Source organism: Diceros bicornis, chromosome 3 (genome assembly GCF_020826845.1).
Source record: "Diceros bicornis minor isolate mBicDic1 chromosome 3, mDicBic1.mat.cur, whole genome shotgun sequence".
In the NCBI taxonomy this organism is placed as follows: Eukaryota; Metazoa; Chordata; class Mammalia; order Perissodactyla; family Rhinocerotidae; genus Diceros; species Diceros bicornis.
The window spans coordinates 15062546-15083309 of NC_080742.1; the positions used below are offsets into that span (position 1 = coordinate 15062546).

Consider the following 20764-nt stretch of genomic DNA (forward strand, 5'->3'; position numbering starts at 1 on the left):
GGATGTTCACTCTCACCACTTCTATTCTGTGTTGTACTGGAAGTCCTACACAGTGCAATAAGGCAATAAAAAGAAATAAAAGGAATCTACATTAGAAAGGAAGAAGTAAAATCATTTTTGTTTGCAGACAACATGATCATCTAAAGTAAAAAATTCTAAGGAATATTGTACAAAGCTACTAAATTAATAAAAAAGTTTCAAAAGGTTACAAGATACAAGGTCAATAACAAAATCTATTTTATTTCTAAGGACTAACAATGGCATTTGGGAATTGAAATTTAAAAACAATACCATTTACAATAACATACAAAATGTGAAATACTTAGGGATAAATTTAACAAAATATATGAAGACCTATCTTCTGAAAACCATAAAGCATTGCTGAGAGAAATTGAAGAAGATCTGAATAAGTGGGGAGAAATACCATGTTCAAGGAAAGTAACACTCAATGTTTTTTTTTTTTTTAGTTTGTTGTTTATTGCAGTACCATTGGTTTATAACATTGTATAAATTTCAGGTGTACATCATTATACTTCTATTTCTGCATAGATTACATCATCTTCACCACCCAAATACTAATTACAGCCCATCACCACACACATGTGCTGAATTATCCCTTTCACCCTCCTCCCTCCCCCCTTCCCCTCTGGTAACCACCAATCCAATCTCTGTCTCTATGTGTTTGTTGTTGTTGTTATTATCTACTACTTAATGAGGGAAATCGTACGGTATTTGACCTTCTCCCTCTGACTTATTTCACTTTGCATTATACCCTCAATGTCCATCCATGTTGTCACAAATGGCTGGATTTCATCGTTTCTTATGGCTGAGTAGTATTCCATTGTGTATATATACCACATCTTCTTTATCCATTTGTCCCTCGATGGGCACTTAAGTTGCTTCCAAGTCTTGGCTATTGTGAATAATGCTGTAATGAACACAGGGGTGCATGTATCTTTATGCATTGGTGTTTTCAAGTTCTTTGGATAAATACCCAGCAGTGGAATAGCTGGATCATATGGTAGTTCTATCCTTGATTTTTTGAGGAATCTCCATACTGTTTTCCATAGTGGCTGCACCAGTTTGCACTCCCACCAGCAGTGTATGAGAGTTCCCTTCTCTCCACATCCTCTCCAACACATGTTGTTTCCTGTCTTGTTAATTATAGCCATTCTGACGGGCGTGAGGGTAACACTCAATGTTAAGATGGCATATCACCCCACACTGATGTATTGATTCATTGCTCAGTCAAAATTCCAGCTGGCTTTCTTAAAAATAGAAATTTACCAGCTGCTTCTAAAATATATATGGAAATGTAAAGTACCTAGTATAGCCAAAACGATTTTGAAAAAAGAACTAAATTTGAGGACTTATACTACTTCATTTTGAGACTTAATTATAAATTTACAATTGTAAAGCTACAACTATACTGTAAAGGTATGATAATCAATACAATATAGTATTGGTGTAAGAATAGACATACAAATCAATGGGACAGAATGGAGAATTTAGAAATAGACCTACACATATTTGGTTGATTTTTGAGAAAAGTGCCATGATAATTCAATGGGAAGAAGAGACTTTTCCCAGCAAAGGGTTCTGGAACAATTGGATATCCATATGCTCCCCCCAAAAAGAACATCAACCCTGACTTCATATGATATGCAAAAACTTGAAATAAATAAAAGATACAAGTAGAAGAGCTAACACTATTAAAGTTCTAGAAGAAAATATAGGGAAAAATCTTGTGACCTTGAGTTTAGCAAAGATATCTTAAATAAGATAAAAAAAAGCGTGAACTATAAAAGAAAAAAATGATCCATTGGATTTCCTCAAAATTCAAAGCTTTTGCTTTTCAAAAAGACAGTGCTAAGAAAATGAAAAGACTGGGAGAGAGTGAAAGAAAATATTTGCAAAACATAAAGGACTTGTATCCAGAATACACAAAGAAAACTTACAATGTTAATAGGAAAAAAAAAACCAACCTGATTTTTTTAATGGGCAAAAACATTTGAATAGACACTTCACCTAAGAAGATATATAAATGGCAGATAAGCCCAGAAAAAGATGCTCAACATAATAAGTCATTATGGAAATACAAATTAAAACCACAAATTAAAATTAGATACCGCTACACACCCACCAGAATGGCTAAAACTAGAAATACTGACAAAACCAAGTGTTGACAAGGATGTGGAGCAGTGGGAACCCTTGTACATTGCTGGTGGGACTATAAATTGGTACAGCCACTTTGGAAAACAATTTGACAGTTTCTCATAGAATTAAACATATACTTATCATATGACCCAGTAACTCTATTCCTAGGTATTTACTGAAGAGAAATGAAAACATATATTCACATGAGGACTTGTACTCAAATGTTCATAGCGACTTTATTTATAATAGCCAAAAACAAAAAACAAATGCTATGTCTATCAACTGGTGAATGGCAAATAAATTGTGGTGTATTTATACAATGGAATAGCACTCAGTAATAAAAGGAATGAAATTCTGATACCCACAGCAATGTAGATGAACCTCAAAAACCTTATGCAAAATGATAAAAGCCAGAAACATCTATGATTCTATTTACATGAAATTCTAGAAAAGGCAAAACTAGGTGATCACCAGGTGCCTGGGATGGAAGGGATGGGAATGGGAGGGAGCATTAATCCTAAAGCGGCACAAAGGAACTTTTTAGAGTGATGGGAATGTCTGTGGCAGTGATTACACAACTGTCAATATTTGTAAATACTCATCAAATTATACACTTAAAATTGTAAGTTTTATTGCACATATATTATACCTCAATAAGCCTGACTAAAAACAAATACTCAATTCATGTTTCCCTTTTCCTCTCCTCCTCCTGGGCATGAGGCCCAAGTTCAGGGTTATTGGGTAGCATTATGGCTTCAGGATGGTTGTCTGGTCAGTGGTTGGTGTCTGACAACGCTGACACTTCCTAAGATGTGCACCCACCTGGGTGTCAGACATGGGTCTCCATGCTGGCATCTTCTAAGAATTCTGCATCCCATCTGGTTCTCAGTTGTATGGTCCACAAAGCTTTCTGAAGCAGGCTTTTCATCACAACGTCAAGGGCTCTTGGGGTGCAGCACTCCCAGCCAACCTCAACACCTCTCCTACGCCACTCTCTGAACACTCTCTCTGCTTAGATACTCCTCTCTGCTTCATCACATGAAGGTGTAGGATTGGTGATGGCTCTGGCACCTTGCCACTTCCCCCAAGTCTCACCGGGGAAAGGAGGCACATTATCCCTCTGATGTTCTTGAATGTCCAGCTTCCACTGTTTCATTTCCTGAACTTCGTCCTGGGTGGGCAGGGTGCCCCAGGGGCTCATGCCAACTTGTTTTCTCACCAACTCTCCTAGCTCCCCAGCTCAGAGAGAGGTTTTTTTGTTTATTTTTATTTTTAATTTCCTCTTCCAGTGTAAAGTAGGAAAATTGGCTTGGTAAATATTCTTCTAACCCTATATTTAATGTAAGAACCTTTGCTTTTAGAGGAAGGAAAGAAATTGAGTAAGGGATGCTGCCCGGGGGGAGGAAGACTAAAGTGGAGATCTGCCTAGGGCCAGAGGAAGCCTGAGAACAGGAAATACTTGTGCAATGAAAAGAGGAGGCTATGAAATTTCTAGACATGGGAAAGGGAACTTTGCCTAGTTTACTTATCATCTGAAGCTGACTGTACCCTAACTTGAAGTTGACAAATATTCAGGACCTTTAAAAAATTGTGTTGCTCCCTGTCTCCCTCTGCAGTACCCAGTGTCCTATATAGTCTGTCTTATCCTAGATTTAAACATCTCACAGTGAGATTTGAAGACTAGGCTTGGGACTCTCATACCAAATCCTAAGGAGTACTCTGGGACAAATTCAGGCTGGAGAGGACCCAAATCACTTTCTCCAGCCTATAGATCCCTGAGCTATTTGGTCCAGCCCCAAGCTAACCTCTGTGTATTTGTTCCCTGTCAAATCATTTAATACATATTATATATGAAAGCAAAAGAAGCAGTCAGTGGTGGAAGGGAGCTAGCATTTATTGAGGGCTATGTGCTGGGTGTGGGCTGAGACTTCACACGCATTGTCCCATTTAGTCTTCACAACAACTCTTAAATCATCTTGCAGTTAAGGAAATAGCCACTTAGAGGTTGAATATCTTGCCCAATATCACGCAGGAGGGGAAGAAATGAGATTCAAGCCTAAATTGATGAACTTCAAAGTAGTCATTTCCGTTACCCCATGCTGTCATCCTGGTAGACTAAGTGAAAGCCACTAATCCCAATCTTAGATCAAAGAATAGGAGAAGGAGGAGGAGGAGGAAGAAGAGAGGAACCTGGGCTGTTGCAAATGGGAAGCAGTGATAGCCCATATTTCATGAAGTTCTTTGCTAAGGAAACAGAACCATCTAGACCCACAAGTTCCTACTGACTTGGGTATGTAGAAGGGGAAAGGGGGTAAGCGAAAGAGCAGGTTTGCAAAGGCAACAGCCTAATCAGATAGGATATATAGACTACTGTTTTAATGTTATGAATGTGCTTTCTGGTATCATTTTTAAAAATTCAAGCAAAGACAACAGTGGAATTTGAAAAACATGCACATTTTTATACCAGGAGTGAGGAGTGGCCTGCAATGTGAGGATTCTAGATTGCATGCAAACATGTAGATTCTTTGCTTTACAGACCTTCTGGAAAACTGTCAGCCTCACACCTACTTGGGCATTCCAAACCTCCCACAGGATTTGGAACTCAGTCTCTGCTCATTACTGAATTATTTGGAAACTATTAAGGGAACTGATAGGGCCTCTCAGGCACCCTTTGAATTTCTGAAGCCTGACTGGACTTGCAGAATGACTGTAAATTATTGCAGATATGAAACTAGTGTTTCTTGCCACACTTTGTATATGTGAAGGCTTTCCTTCTGTTTGTAACTATAGCAACAAGTTCTATAGCCCATTGTTTTGCGTAGTCAGTCTTACCACCTCAGGGACTGCCTAATAATCACTGCTCTACAAGAATTAATCTGTCTTCAATGGACTTACACTGTGTTGGCCTGCTCTTTGCTAAAAGAGTCCTAGCTTTACACCTTTGCAGTGACAGATGTTGAATTCCATCAGCCCGCCTGTATCCTTGATCCTGCTTTCTGTTACTGGAGGCCAAGAGGAAAGGGCTTTGCTAAGGCTGTGGCCAGAGTCCTGAATGGTGTAATGGAAGAGGGTAAGGGATTTGGAACCAGTGGACATGGGTGTGAATAAATACTGCCATTTATTGCTGTGTGATCTTGGGCACATCATTTATATTCTGTGACCTTCAATTTCCTCATGTATAAAATGGAGATAATAATTCTTATGGAACCTGGTTGTTGTAAGTGAAATAATATGAGGGAAAGCTTTGTGTAAATTGTGAAGGGCTATATAAATGTTGTTATTATTAGGTGCACAGGTGAGTGAACACTGGGCAGGAGTGCCTGCATCTGATGAGGGCGACCAGAAGGATATGTTAGAGACAAAATCACATCTGTTTCTATGACAGTTCTTCCCTATCATGACCCTATATGCTATACGAACTCAGAAATGAGTAATATAGAGCTCCTTTTGGCTGTATAAGTTTCTAAGAAGAACAGGGAAAAATATAAAAAGATTTGAAGAGAGTAACTTTTCTTGGGTTGGTGTTTGGGCTGGGGTGAGAGTGGGGAAAAGGAGGCAAATGAGTTGGGAGTAGGCCTAGAGCTCTCTGAGCATCCTTCCATCCCAGGGATGGAGCTTATCCTGTAACACAGTCTTAGGTTCTCCATTACCATGGGTCATTAACAGGTTCCTCGTTGGTCACACATGCATATAATTTAAGATTCAACTGTCTAATACTGTTAGCACTTACTTTAAAGGCTCATATGCGCTTGGAGCTTCCTCTTAAGAGTCTTGTTTTCTTTTATGTGTATGAGTATTTTTAATGAAAGGTAATCCAAACCACATTGTAACATTAACACTTCAACTGTGAGGCAAATTTTATCTGTACATACTTACTGCAGCGGTTTTATTTTTTCTGTACTGGAATGGGTTGTTTTTTTTTTTTTGCGGGACTCTTTTTTGAGAGGGCTTTTTTCTTTTTCCCTTTTTTAGGAACAGAAAGAAGTTGTGGTTTGATTTGTTGGGTCTTTGAATGACAAAGCTTTTCTATTCCCTCTTTTTAAAAATATGCCCTGAAGTCTGTATCTATATCTATATCTTTAAAAAAATGTTTCAAGTCCAGTCTTAGTATAGTAATAATGGGTATTATATAATTGTACATAGAATAAAAAGTCTAGACATGAATAAGTGCAATAATTGTGTTTGTTGCATTCAAGACTGCCAAGTTGGTAGTGTTGGATGAAGATGTTGCTGTTGTTGGATTAAGCGGATCTGAGGTAACTGTAGGCTGCGTGTCAGATTGGCGGCCCAATATTCTGAGCCTGTCATCTTGGGGACCAGAGACCTCTCGAAAGGGCCTTTAATGCAGACTTTTAACGTTACTTACAAAAGAGAACATATATAAAATCACAGAGGATTGAGAAAAAATCACAGGATTGAGAGGCACTTGTCATACAACTTTAAATATACCACAATTTTTGTAACCTGTTTTGTCATTTCAATGTTTTTTAATAAATACAGGAAACTGAAACAAACAAAAAAATAGGTATCCCAGACTTCTCCCTTCCTCCAAGAGGTCTGGCTCTGAGTTACCATGGAAACAGTCATGTAACTAACCTTCTACAGCAATGGGCTGCTGGGGAAGGGAGCATGCGATCATGATTCCAGGGCAGTTAGAAGAGCTAAATTATGAGAAAGAATGCTCAGGTTCTGTGTGGGATTAGGAGACAAATACCATGTCTGACTTTACGTTACACTAACACTTGTGTTTGTTCAGTGACAAGCAGTCTCAGAAGAGGGTATGGTTTCCTGCTACATCTTTCTTGAAGCAAGCATTGCCATTTTACCTTCAACAAGCCACATCATTTGTGTATCTTGCCCTACTCTCTAGTGCGTGGGGTATTTGTTTTTCACATGTGTTCCTAGTAACAGTCAAGAAAAATTTCCTTAAGAGTGCAAAATCAAAACAAAATGATGATCCCCTCTTTAGCTTTAGAGAAGAGGAAGTAGTGGTGTGTCTTACAAAACAAGGCATACCCTGCAATGTTGATTGCTTAATTATTCTCTGTGAAGTTCCTATTTTGGCTTTACCTTTCAACCCCAAGATGAAGTGTTAATAACAGAGGAGTTCAGTGTTCTTCTGTAATAGGATGAAAGCTTCTATTTACCTGCCTTTCTCCTTCACTGGGCTTTTGCTTTTCTGTGTCAAAGCTCAGTACATGTCCTCTCCCTTCTAGAAAGCCTCGTAAAACCATGTCTTCTCTTCTTTGGACTCCTACAGCATAGCATGGTACTCCTTTGGCTCAGGCTTTCATCATCTAACCTCCAATCAGGGCTGCTTCACTGCAGACCTTGCTATGTGAATGGCGCCCACTGGAACTGTGCAGTGTGTGGCAACCCTGCTTCCGTGGTACATGCTTTCATAGCTCCTATTTCAGTTATACATATTTTCACTTACCTCTGTGATTCTTTGATTAATTTCTGTCTTGCCCACCAGTCTGTGCGCCCCCCTGAGGTCAGGGACCTTCTCTGGTTTTGCTCACTACTGAATCTATCTCCTACCCATAGCACAGTGGCTGAGTCAAGCCTCTGAATTGTCTCCTTGCCTCCAAATTCACCGGCTTTCCAAACCGTTCTTCTAACGGTCACTAACATCTTTACAAGACCATATCACTCCTCTGGGCAAAAAATGTAGTGGCTCCCAATATCTGTAGATTAAGATCTAAATTCCAAGCTACACTCTGCTTTTTAAGCCTATCCACCTTCTTAAGAATATTGCTTCTTATTTAGACTCATTTTACCATACCTTTCATGATGTAGAGCTAGTTATTTCCCTGCCTTGCTTCATCTTTAGATTGTAAATCGCTTGCGTGTTTGTAAACTCTTGGTCTTCATAAAACAACTCAATAAATATTTGCTTAGTTGATTTAGGTATTATGGAGATATAAGTCTCTAGAATTACTATACTTGATAGCTATGTAGTTCTTCCTACACCACGATTTTAAGATGTTTTATAAATATTCTCTTGTTTACATCACTATAGACTGAGAATATAGTTTATTCCATTGTTTTATTTATAGCTGTCAATTAATCATATTGCCTGCAGCAGGGTAATATTAATGTATTGGGCTTTGCAATACTATATTAATTAATCCTTGAATATTTATCTGTTAAACTTTGGTATCTACTTAAGCCTTTTCCAACCCCTTACTTAATTAGATTAATTAGTGTTTTAGGTGTTAATTCACAGGAGCCTTTTGTATTTGCCTCTATTGTGTTTTCTTACTTTCCTATTCACTCTTTCTTTTCTAAGAGTTAAAATTTGTCTGGGGCCGGCCCGTGGCTTAGCAGTTAAGTGCGCGTGCTCCGCTACTGGTAGCCTGGATTCCAATCTCGGGCGCGCACCAACGCACCGCTTCTCCAGCCACGCTGAGGCCGCGTCCCACATACAGCAACTAGAAGGATGTGCAACTATGACATACAACTATCTACTGGGGCTTTGGGGGGGGAAAAAAAGGAGGAGGATTGGCAATAGATGTTAGCTCAGAGCCAGTCTTCTTCAGCAAAAAAAAAAAAAAAGAGGAGGATTAGCATGGATGTTAGCTCAGGGCTGATCTTCCTCACACACACAAAAAAATTGTCTGATAATCTCTATCAGGACTCTGTTATAGTGTCTTTTAGTTGCTTCCCTCTGTAAAATGTTATACCTGCTTTAAAATATTTAGAATGTTTTCAAGATAATAGAGATTGAAAACTTCAGCAGACAGAGGAATTTGGACAAATTCAGCATAGTACCTCTGTTTTGTTGCCTGGGTAAGCTGTACCATATTTAAAGGTGCAGTGCTTTGAGAAGGTTGCCTGAACTTAGGTTTTCAAAGTGAATGCCATCTTGATTATAAAGATTCCAAGAGCCTTTAAAAAATATTTTTAAATAGATAGATGTACTATACTTTGTAAAACTGTAATAGCAGAAAACTGGAAACATTCCATATGTTTATAAATTGGGGATTGTTTGAATAACTTGTGGTGCATCTATGCAAAGAAGGGCTATACAATTGTGAAATAGAATGAGGACCATCTCTGTTTATTATTATGGAGTTCTTCAAGATATATTATGAAGTCTAGGTGTCTAGGTTTTGCTTCAAAATAATATAGAGAGTGGAGGGGGAAGTGGAAGTGTTCAGATTAAATAAAATTGCTCATGAATTGATATTTGTTGAAGCTGGTTGATGGGTACTTGAGGATTCATCATATTATTCTGCTACTTTTGTTTATATTTGAAATGTTTCTTAAATAAAAAGCTAAAAAGAGCAAGTATGGTCTCACGTTCTGAAGGAAATATTTTTCTGGGATAGTCATTAACATTTGACATCCATGAAATGATTATTTTAGCTTATTAACACAAACAAATTTGATATATAACCAAACCATTTCCAACTCCCTGAAAATTTAAACAATAAACTGTAATTACTTACCAAATGTAAAGTGTTGTGATACCTTGACAGTAATAGGTTCTTTTTAAAAACTGCTTTACAGCATTGAAAAAGAATGAGTGTTAAAGGTGGGAAAGTCCAAATGATATCAGTGGCTATTAATATCACACAAAGAAAGACAACTAGACATTTGGAGCCTCTTGATGAAAGAACATGCTGCCACCTATGAAGCATTCTTGTAGCAGGAGGATACAGGAGCCTGTGTAATTTACGTCTGTGGCAGAAAATTGGAGATATGGCTGTGGCAGAAAAATGGATGCTAGAAGTCCAGAGGCATTATCGCATTTAATCTGCATATATACTTTATGAGGCAGAAAAATTAGTTACTGTTACTCCTATTTTAGAGAGGAGGAGGGAGACAATGAATAAATGACATGCCTATGGCCACTTGACTAATAAAGTCAAGAACCAGAGTCTACCATACCTTCTGGATTCATATTATAGAACATGCTTTCCATATTAAAAGAATGGGGATCCCTATCATCAAGGAGCAGCTAGTCTGATAAGATAGACATGAGAGATGATACATGTTCAGCAGAAGATCCAGACCTTAAAATTATGACCGTTGGAGATATCTTCTTTGTCAAGAGAAGAGTGCACATATACTCTTCTGTTGAGTGCAGATTCGTATATTTCAGAGATCAAAAGAGCAAGTAATTAAATTGGCATTCTGTTGTGCAATGGAGGCCCCCTACCAGCTCTCTCTTGGAAGGGCAGCTATGCCAATGCCACCAAAGTGGGCCAATAGAGACCTTGCAGGCCAAGACAGAGGTCCTTTTAGAAAGCGCTCTGGGTCCACTTGAATACATGAGCAAAGCAATGGCCAGTACATAGGGCTAGCTTCATAGATGTGTGTCCTGTGCAGGCACACAACGAACCACTCTTAGAAGGGACCTGCACTTAGTTTAATGCTCTGGTGTCACCATATTGAAATTCTTAATAATTTTATTTTTGAGCTTATGTTTTGTAAATGAAGTCTGCTGGGACAATTGAGCACGCACATGAGCAGCAGAGACAGGCCAGGTGGCAGTGCACACAAGCATAGGCCATATGCTTGTGTGCCATAGCAGGCACTGTGGGTATTGAGCAATTAGCCTGGTGGCCTGGTTTGCAGGTGCATGCCTCAGGCAGTATGGGGCACACAGGGTATTGGTTTTTATTTTTCCAAAAATAATTTGAATTTACTTTGTGTTGTATTTTAAAGGTAAAGTTTTTATTTATTTACCCAATCATTGAATAGTAATTGAGTGCCTACTACAGTGCTCAGTAAACAAAATTAGTTTTCTGCCTTCATGGAGCTTACGTTCTAGTTATATAATTTTTTTCTAATTAATGCAACAATAGCCTACTTTAAAAAATTAGAATTATTGACTCGAGTGTAGCAATGGAGAGTATCTTTCCAACAAAGCAGTCTTTTATGGCAACATGATTATAGCTAACTTTCCTGACCTATAGTTTCATTGGAGAATAACTTACTCCAGTTAAGTTTTTCTTGCTTCTATTATTTTCCATTAATTTTACTTCATAAGTGAAGACATCCTTAAAAATCTGAATCTGGAATAATTTTATTTTAGAATTGTGAAAAATGGGCGACAGCACCACAGACACAGAACAAGAGGAAGAGGAGAAAGATGAAAAGGATCAAGAAGAACCCATTTATGCCGTAGTACCCACAATTAACATCCGAGATGAGCGGTTTGTTGATTTATCTACAACTCCAGCTTTCATTTGTCTGCATGAGGTATATTTCTCTTTATATATTACTATAGTAAGAACTGAATCATCATCTACTTAAAATTCAGATAATCGTTAATATCATTATCAAATATCATTATCTAATATCATTATCAAAATAATTTATTACATTTAACCTGTAGGCATGTACAGTTTGAAGCACTTGAAAATAAAATTGTCGCTACCTTCTCTTCCAGGAGCTTATCATGTTATCCTGGACTAATGCGGTAGTGTGGGTTCTGATACTTTTATAACATAATAAATATTTGCATATATGCAGTCAGTTAACTATATTCCATGGGTTGGTAAATGAAATAAAAGAGGAGATTTCTTTCATTACTAAATATACTATATTTACTTCCATAAAATGAAGGTAAAAGATCTTGTCATATAATGATAGAAAGGAATATACGTTTACCTAACTAAATGTAGGCACTGCAGTAGGGCACTGAAATCTGCTGTTTCCTATCAGCAGAGAAGCAAGAAGAGAAATATGACATATATTCTCATTGTCTGATTTTTAAAAAACAAGATGAACATTTAGGAAATATCCATATATGAAGAGAGGTTTTTTTAAAAAATAATAACTGACCGCATAAGCAACTGCTACCTTGTCATGCTTGATTGCTGTACTTTAGAAAATAGTTTAGATGACATCTGAATTCTGGACTACTAACTTTGTGTGAATATAACTGAATAAAACATCTAAGAAATTTGATGAATAGTCATAATCAAAATAAACTAAAAAACTCTTAAAACCAAAACAGAGTTTATTCAAAACCAAAAAGCAAAACCAAATCCCCCCCCCAATATTTTGTTGGTGTAAATATTTTAAACAATTGCTGTAGCTACTGTTGAGCTTTTGTTTTATGTATATATATATAAACATCGTGTCAGGAGCGCATGATGTGGATTTGTCTCATTACTGGTGTTATTTACTTTGATCACTTGGTTAAGGTGGTAACTTCCTGGTTTCTCCTCTGCAAAGTTATTGTTTTTCTGTTTGAAATTAATAAGCACCGTACGAGGAGATATTCTGAGACTATTTAAGTATTCTATGCCTCCTAAAATTTTCACCAACTTGTTTTGCATGTCTTGATGGTTCTTGCCCAGATCAATTATTATTATCATGGTCATCAAATGGTGATTTTCTAATTCCATCATTCCTTCTACATTTATTAGTTGGCTTCCTACTGTAAGGAAGAACTTTCTCTTCTGTTCTATCTAACTGTGTATGTATGTATGTATGTATGTATGTATGTATGTATGTATGTATCTATCTATCTATCTATCTATCTATCTATTCTCAGTCTGGGCTTATGAGTTCTTATTCCATTCACTGGGTTTCATTACTGTCATAATTCATTTTGGTGCTTCAGTTGTCCTAGATTTGGCTAGTATACACCCTTCAAGAGGGCTCATTTGTCCTTTTGACGTGCCCCTGTGATTCTTTGTGCACCTTTTTACTTTCTGGCATAAGAATATGTTCCAGGCTCATTTTGCACTTTCACTGCTCCAATCCTGGAACCAGCCATTTCTCAAAGGATCTCAAAGGTCCTTGGTTCCTTTTAGTGGAGACTGGTATTTGAAACCTCAGATCTTAATTCTGGGTATGCTCATTGCTACTGGTCTGTCATTGCTTCTAAGTCCTCTCAGCAGATGGAGCTAGGAAATAGATGCATGAATATATTTATCCACACAAATTTTTATCTATTTCTATATATATTTATAACCATGACTTCATATCTCTACTCTTAATATTTTTAAGTGATCAAGGTTCTCTGTTTCTGCTAAAATCCATCATATGTCCCACTTTGCAATAGGATTTCTACTTTTACCCACTACCCTTAATAATTCTATCAAATAAAAAATAAAGCTAAACTAGTTTATTTCTACCAAAGGTTATGCTAATAATAAAAATTATAGTCACGTTTCTTAAGCCACAGATAAAGAAGCACAAAAAGTTTGTTTTGTAAAGTCAAAGGAGACCTTAGGACAACTTCTCCTGCATATTGATCTTCAGTGTAACAATTTATGAAATATTTCAAGAATCTCTCAATATATGTGTATGCACAAATTATAGTTATTAATCGTTGGGTATGACCAGCCCTTGATAAAGTGGATACATGAGATTATAGCATCAAAGAACTGCTTTACCTACCCTTAGAATAGTGTAAAATTACCAAGTAAAATTACTAAACTCTTCCTCAAGCCAGCAAAATCTTGCTGAATGAATTATTGACTTCAAGCAACTTTATTTCCATAATAAACACCACTGAGATTGTTCCTAATTGGTGTCTATAGCTTTATTTTCTAATTCTTTTAACATTCCTCTAAGATGTATGCATCTTACAGTGTTTTAGCCTACTTTATATAAGCTGTCCTCCTTCAGTTGTCTAAACAGAAGCTCTTTCTGCCGGATAGAAGAGTTCAGATGTCAACTGAAAGAAAGTAGTTAGAAATTCACTTCCACATCCAGATGTTTGGCATCACATTGGAAGAACCAGAAGCTGCTTACAGCATTTATTGTTATTAATGCTAGTTGCACAATTCGCCCAGCGCTACTGAGTTGCAAAACGTGGATGTCATGCTCTCCTCTAATATTGCCTGCAGAATGTGTTCAGTGTGGCATGCATGGCACTCTGCAATTTGGGCCCAAACTGTTTTTGCAGTCTAATAATTCACTTAGACCCTCTGTCGATTTTCTGTTTATGTTGCTTCCTTTAGCAGGGAATATTCACATGCCTAGGAAAATGGCACATATTCACCAAGCATGATAAAAGTCATTGCTATCAACAAATCTTCCTAATCACATTGCTTCTTGAAAAACTATGCCATTCAAGCTAAAAAATCAAATAAAGTGTTTGTATAGGCCACACTTTGCAACCCCTGCTTCTGTTCCTAACCTTTTAGAGTCTGGCTCAATTCCCACGTCTTTCGAGAAACTTTGCCTGAGCCGCCAGATCATGGTGGTTTCTCCAACCTCTCAACTCTTATAGCATTTATAGGCTATACTTGTCACTTGGAACTAGATCATTAACAGATATTTATCAAATATCTTCTCATCATAAATATTTTGCATAGAAAATTTAGAATTACCCACTGACATTGTGATCACATTAAGCGATAAGACCTAGCAGGGCAGGAACTACGCTGTGTTAATTCACACTTTGGATGGATGTTCAAAGTGATGCTTGGGAACTAGGCCACAGAGTTTTTATCAATGGACTGTGTGGGTTAATGGTGGACACCTGATCCTTAACTCTGCCATCACTGCCTAACTATGAGAACTGGCACTCCACATACAGTAATATTAGTGTACAGTACTATTCAGCATGCAGCTGGGTGAATTTTTACATATACCTGTAACCAATAGGTTCAGAACTGAATTCATCATTCTTCTCCCTATCCTAATTCTTCTCCTGTGTTTTCTTTGTGAGTTGGAGAATTAAATATCTCTTTTAAATATCTCTTCTCCATTCCTGCCATATTCCCATTCAGATCAAGATATATTTCCTGCAACCCAGATGTCTCCCTTGAGACTTCCTAGTCATTGCTCCCACTAAAGTTAACCACTATTCTGCTTATTACTGTATATTAGTTTTGCTTCTTCTTAAACATCATATAAATGGAATCATGCAGTATGTTTTTCCTTGTGTCTGGCTTCTTTTGCTCCGCATTGTATCTGTGAGATTCATTCATAACATTGTGTGTGGCATTAGTTCAATTATTTTTTATTGCTGTGTAGTACTCTGTTGGGTAAATATACCATAATTTGCTTGTCCATTCTCTTCTGTTTAGAGATTTGGGTTGTTTCCTGTTTTGGATGATTATGAATAAAGTTCCATGATCATTCTTGTGCATGCCTTATACTTATGAATTCATTTATCTTGGGTGTATGCCTAGGAGTGGGGTTACTGAATGTTAGTCTAGGTTTCTATTCAGCTTTAGTAGATACCTTCAAATGGTTTTCCAATGAGATTAAACCAACATACACTCTGAGGATCATAGTAACTCTTTTCATCTAATACCATGGCAGTATGTTATTTTATTTGTATCCTGTGCAGCACCTGGCTCAAGACCTTGCACAGAGACAAGCAGTAAATATAGTATAAAACAGCTTTGTTTTCCAACTTCCTCACGTGATTAAAAAAAAAAAAACATTCTTTCCACAAATGGTTTGTGTATTTCTTTGTTCAAAGCATTATGTTAGATGCTGTTCACGTCCAGCCTTAATATAAGTTATAGCTTTCATGGTATTCCCCAAGTTAGGATTTCTACTTCTATCTGTATATGGTTATGTAAAGTAGCACTGATTTATAAGTGTGACCTCAGGTGTCAAATGTCAGCATATCAGATGTTGAACTTTTCCAAGTCTTACAAGGAAGCTGTAAAACCATTCTTGTCTTAATGCCAAGAGTCAAAATCAAAACATGAAATTATCTTGCCTTAGCCTTTTGGCTCTTTGCTTTTCAGTTGTCTCCTCCCTTCTCTTCCTTTAATGAAAATAATTCTTGTGCCAATCGTTGTTAAGTCTTTGACCTGACTTAGCCAAGGAGACGAGAAAAGGTAGCACAGGAGCATTTGGGAGGCAAGTAAAAAGTGTGAATAGGTATAGAATATGAAATTCTGTAAAAGTAGAGTGTGGGGTATGCAAGTATTGTGGGTGAGTAGATGAAGATGGATTTGCCTTGTTGATATGTGACCTTTTCCCTGAAACAGGTTATATACAAAACTATGAAATGTTGGACTTCTTACAAAATGTGCAATAAATATATTTGTGTCCAAGTTTTAATTGCATGTGAGATTTGAAAAGAATTGAGATATCAAGAAGTTTTTGAAGAGTAATGGGAGACATTAAGTCTTAATCCATTTAAGAGATATTAATTCAGCACCCATTATGTGCCAGGCTCTGTGCTAGCAGATGTTTATTATCATTATTATTAAAGCGACTGGAATCAAATTTATCCCTTCAACTCCTCCTTTGTTTTGAGCACCTCCCCTGTGTTGCATAGTGCTAGACACCATGGGCATTCATAAGCATAAAGCATATAAAATGTTACTATTCTTTAGAAGCTTAATTTTGGAAAAAGAAACTTGAAATGTTAAATATCAACAAAAGGCAGTATGTGGTTGTGAATCTGGAAGGTGCAAACAGTATTATTAAAATTGAATGGAAGGAACAATCGCTGTGGGATGAGATGATCTGGAAAAAGCTTTTAGGAGGCAGTAGGACAAGAGAGGGGATATTTCATCCACATCCATGGCATCCACTGTGAACCTACTTTTCTGTTCTTAAGCTTTACCCACACTCATGCATGCACATACTTAGAATATCTTCACCTGGATGACCCCACAGTTATCTCAAAATAAACATGCTCAGAAATAAATTCATTATTCTCCTCCTGTATTCTATTAGTTGGTTCTCTCTCTTAAATATCTATTGAATTTGTCTCTTTTCCATTCCTGCCATATCACCAATTAGAATGCCATTTTAGTGATCAAGATAAGACGTGAAGAGAAACTGAACCAATGCCGGGGCAATGGGAAAAGATATAATAATAATAGGAGAGATATTAAGGAAGTATAAAATGCTGGACTTAGTGTCTGAACGGATGGGGGGGTGGTGAGGGAGAGGAGAGTCTAAATTGATGCTTGGGTCTCTGATTTAGGAAAGTGGCTGGATTATGGTACTATAAGTGACGGAGAATTCAGAATCAGCAGCAGAACTGAGGGGAATGTCCAATATGTGGATCTTGAGCTTACCAGGGAAGTCCCTGGGCTGGAGATATAGACATAGCAGGCTCCTGATAGACTCAAATCACTTTCTGAAAGGATTGCAAATTGCCTCTTATGGATGTTTAACAGCTCAGTCTACCACTGTGTATTTATAAAAAGATGTTGCCATCATTTACCTAATTCCCTACTTTTAAAATTATTTCTTTTACTGAGATACTCCCATGTTCAAAAGATACTTTCTTATTTTTTATACATTTTGTTCTCTTAATGTATGGTAACAGATTAAATAAATTTTGGAATTTTTAATAAAAATGTTAAATTAATTACTGAAAACATTGGTGATTTTCTGGCGCTACTGAAGCTCCCTTCATTTTCTAGGTTGGACCTTCTATAGAGTTACTGATGAGTTTCTTGAGATAATCCCTGATGAAATTTAAAATGTGTTTCAAAGAATGAAAATGTTTTCTGTTTCTTTCATGTGTGAATTAATTAATCAAGTAACTGCTTACAAAGATGAAAATATAAGATCCCACCCTCAAGGAGCTTACAGTCAACATAGTTTCACGTATGCAATTTAATTCTCCTAGTGATTCCATGAGGAATAGGAATTTTGAGATATCATTGTTTCCATCTTAAAGATTCTGAAAGGTTGAGACTTGCCCTGGGTTGCACAGCTGGGCAGATGCAGAGCCAGGCGTGGAACCCGGTCTCCTGCCTCCTACTTTAGCACACATTTCACCTGACATTATTCACTTGGCATTCACACATTTAAACACTACTATTTTAGGGTTTTACAAATTGACTTTTTAAGTAAACTGTATATTAAAAGAGAAATATTTAAATATTTCTCCTTAGTTTCCCTACCTTTTTCTTAGTTATCACATCTCACTAATAGCTGTACTTAGGGGATATGCATTAAAAACCTACTAAATTTCTTTTTAAAATCTTTCTACAAGTCTTGCTGTTGTTGGCATGTTTTCACTTTTCCATCAGACCTCCAGGCAGCCTGGCAAGAATAATTTTTCAAGATTTTGTTGCGCTTTCAAGAAACTTTAAACAGACTGATAATTTATTAAACAGTACAGATAGGTTCCATTTTCCCCATAAAGTTTCTTTTTCACTCTGGCAGTAAGGTGGAAATTTAAAAATCTTTCCAGTATGGAAGAAGACCTTGGGACATGCCTGGAATGCACTTAAACATTTGGGGTATCAACGTGGCTCATATCTATTTAGAAAGATTAAAGATTTATATTAGGATTACAAGAATACAACCCATATTCCACTTTGCAAAGTAGATTGACAGCCTTAAATTCAATCAGCAGAATTGTACACTGCAGGAGAATTCAGGGTAAGAGAAAAGAAGGTCCCATGTTAGGTTATCCATTCACTTGGCACCTTCAAAATGAGAAACATGAAGATTGATTCTGGGTAGGAATCTGGGGTGTTGTCAGAAAAACTCTGCTATCTGAATAGGCTGTGATCAATGGCAAGCAGGAGTCAGAAGAGTGTTGAAAATTGGGGACAGAGAAGAATTGGCAGTTCTTCTACCTCCTGTCTATGAGGTTTTTGACCACATGCCGGACTCAGGGCGAGGAACCAGAGGAAAATGTGGCAGTGGCCCTCCCCTCAGCAGCTCATCTGTCCCCTCATCTGTGTGGTTTATTTTCCTTGATTTTCTTTTCTCTTTTTCCATTCCTTTACTGACGTACTGAGGACCTAGTCTGTGTGTGTGTACACAGCTCTGTGTTTATTTTTAATTATATGTTTAATAAAGTTTTAACTACCTGTTTATTCTTCATTGATTCTTTAGCTACTGTTGTAGCAAGTTGATTAAATATTAAAAATAATAATCTAAACTCAGGTGCTGTTTTTTCATAGTCACTGTGAACAGATGTTGCTTTTTAAAATTAGGATTAAGAGAAATACTTAATGGTATTGTTTTCTCCTTTGAGAAGGAAAGTTCTTGACAGAGAGAGTAAGTTGGCTTTTGAAAGCTTGTGGCTCTCAGTAGAGAATGTGCATCTTGAGAAACATAGTACCTTTAGTGATCCAAGAACTATTTGAATATATTAGGCACTACAGATGGAAGCTTAAGGGTTAAAATAAATAATGCCTTTTTCAATTAAAGTCTATTATATATAGGTGGGTGTGGGGAGGGACTCTTGTCTGTTGGGTAGATTCTTTGGGGAATAAAGCAGAACGGAGTAGGATTGGAAATTTGCCTATCCAGTAACTGGATTTACAGGTAACATCAGTAAATGAGTCAGCAGTAGTGAACACCAGAAAAGTCAGCTAAAACGAGGCAATCATGATAGTTTTCATTAGGCAAGCAAGACCTAGATCTCAATGGTCAAGTGGTGAGATACAAGCCAGACAAGGGAGTTAAAGACCAGAGTATCAGAGAGCCAGGTAGTAAAGTTTGTTCAGCCATGAGGTTAGTTTTTTTTTTCTTTTTAACTATTTTTTAATACATAAAATACGCCATAGTACAAAATTCAAAAGGCACAGAATAGTACACAGTGAAAAGTAAGTCAGCCTCTCGTCCCATCTCACAATCCACAGTCCCCCTCCCCAGAGGCAACCATTATTAACAGTCTCTTTTATATAGCCTCGCAGAAGTCTCTGCACAAACAAGCAAGTGGTAGTATAATATGCACACTTGCTTTTTTCACATACATGTACAGTTTTTATATTCTTTTTAATGTTTGCATAGTATTTCAATACATGAATGGAGCATATTATAAGACTTTTTTCATATGTTTATGACTTTTAAAATATAGTAAATTAGTAGAAAATGTGAGTTATAGGAAGGCCAACAGATAAGGAGACAATTGCCATTGAAATGATAGTTTATTACTCACAGTTCCTAAAGGAAGGGGGCATGCCACGCCATGGGGGGCCACATGGGGAAGCACCAGGGTTTGTCAGAAGGCAGAAGGAGAGGGAGGAACTGTGTGCAAGAGCTTTTATTGTGGTTTCCTTGGGAAGGAATGGGTGAGCCAGTGTAGCAGGCTTAGGATTAGCTCTGGGTCTTAGAAGATGTTTGGCACCTGTCACTGGGGTGATTAGGGCAGTTGTATAGTGGCCTGAGTGTGAGAGCTTGATAAAGGAAATGGTTGAGGGTGTGGATTCTAGATTGGTTGTTTCCATTTGAAAAATGTGTCCCCATGAGGAGGACTCCTCTCAATGGGGTGGGAGGGAGGGAGGCAATGAGGGAGGCAGGAAGCCAAGGCAGGGTGACTCAGGCATATTATCATGTTGTCTAGAACAAGGTGTATCCGGCATAGACACGTAGGGCAGATGTTAAAGCATCAACTTTACAGAAGCTAGAAGCATGATTAATGCAAAGACCCATTCGTACTTCCTTTTTTGTGAATTCTGTTCACATACTTTTTTCCATTTTTTTATTGTGTAGTTTTTTTCTTTTGATTCATAGAAACTCTTTATACATTTAGAAAGTAGGCCTTTCTACATAATATGCATTGCAAAAATTTTTCTCTCAGTTTGTTGGATTTCCTTTGAGTTTGCTTAAGATGTTTTTCTCCACGTGGAAATTTATTTTTTATGTGCATAAATTTATTGATCTTTTCTTTCACAGCCTCAAGATTTTGTGTCATACTTAAAAAGACCTTTGTTACTCTGAGATCATAAATTGTTTCCTG

At 37.2% G+C, this 20764-nt stretch overlaps 1 protein-coding gene across 1 annotated transcript in view; it reads left to right on the forward strand.

Annotated features, from left to right (window-relative positions):
• Positions 1-4263: 4263 nt before the first annotated feature.
• CCDC146 (coiled-coil domain containing 146) overlaps positions 4264-20764 on the forward strand; it is a 109132-nt gene continuing 92631 nt past the window's right edge. The window contains exons 1-2 of the mRNA XM_058524009.1: positions 4264-4447; positions 11204-11370. Coding sequence (XP_058379992.1) covers positions 11215-11370 — 156 coding nt within the window. The 5' untranslated portion in view covers positions 4264-4447; positions 11204-11214. The remainder of the gene's footprint in view (positions 4448-11203; positions 11371-20764) is intronic.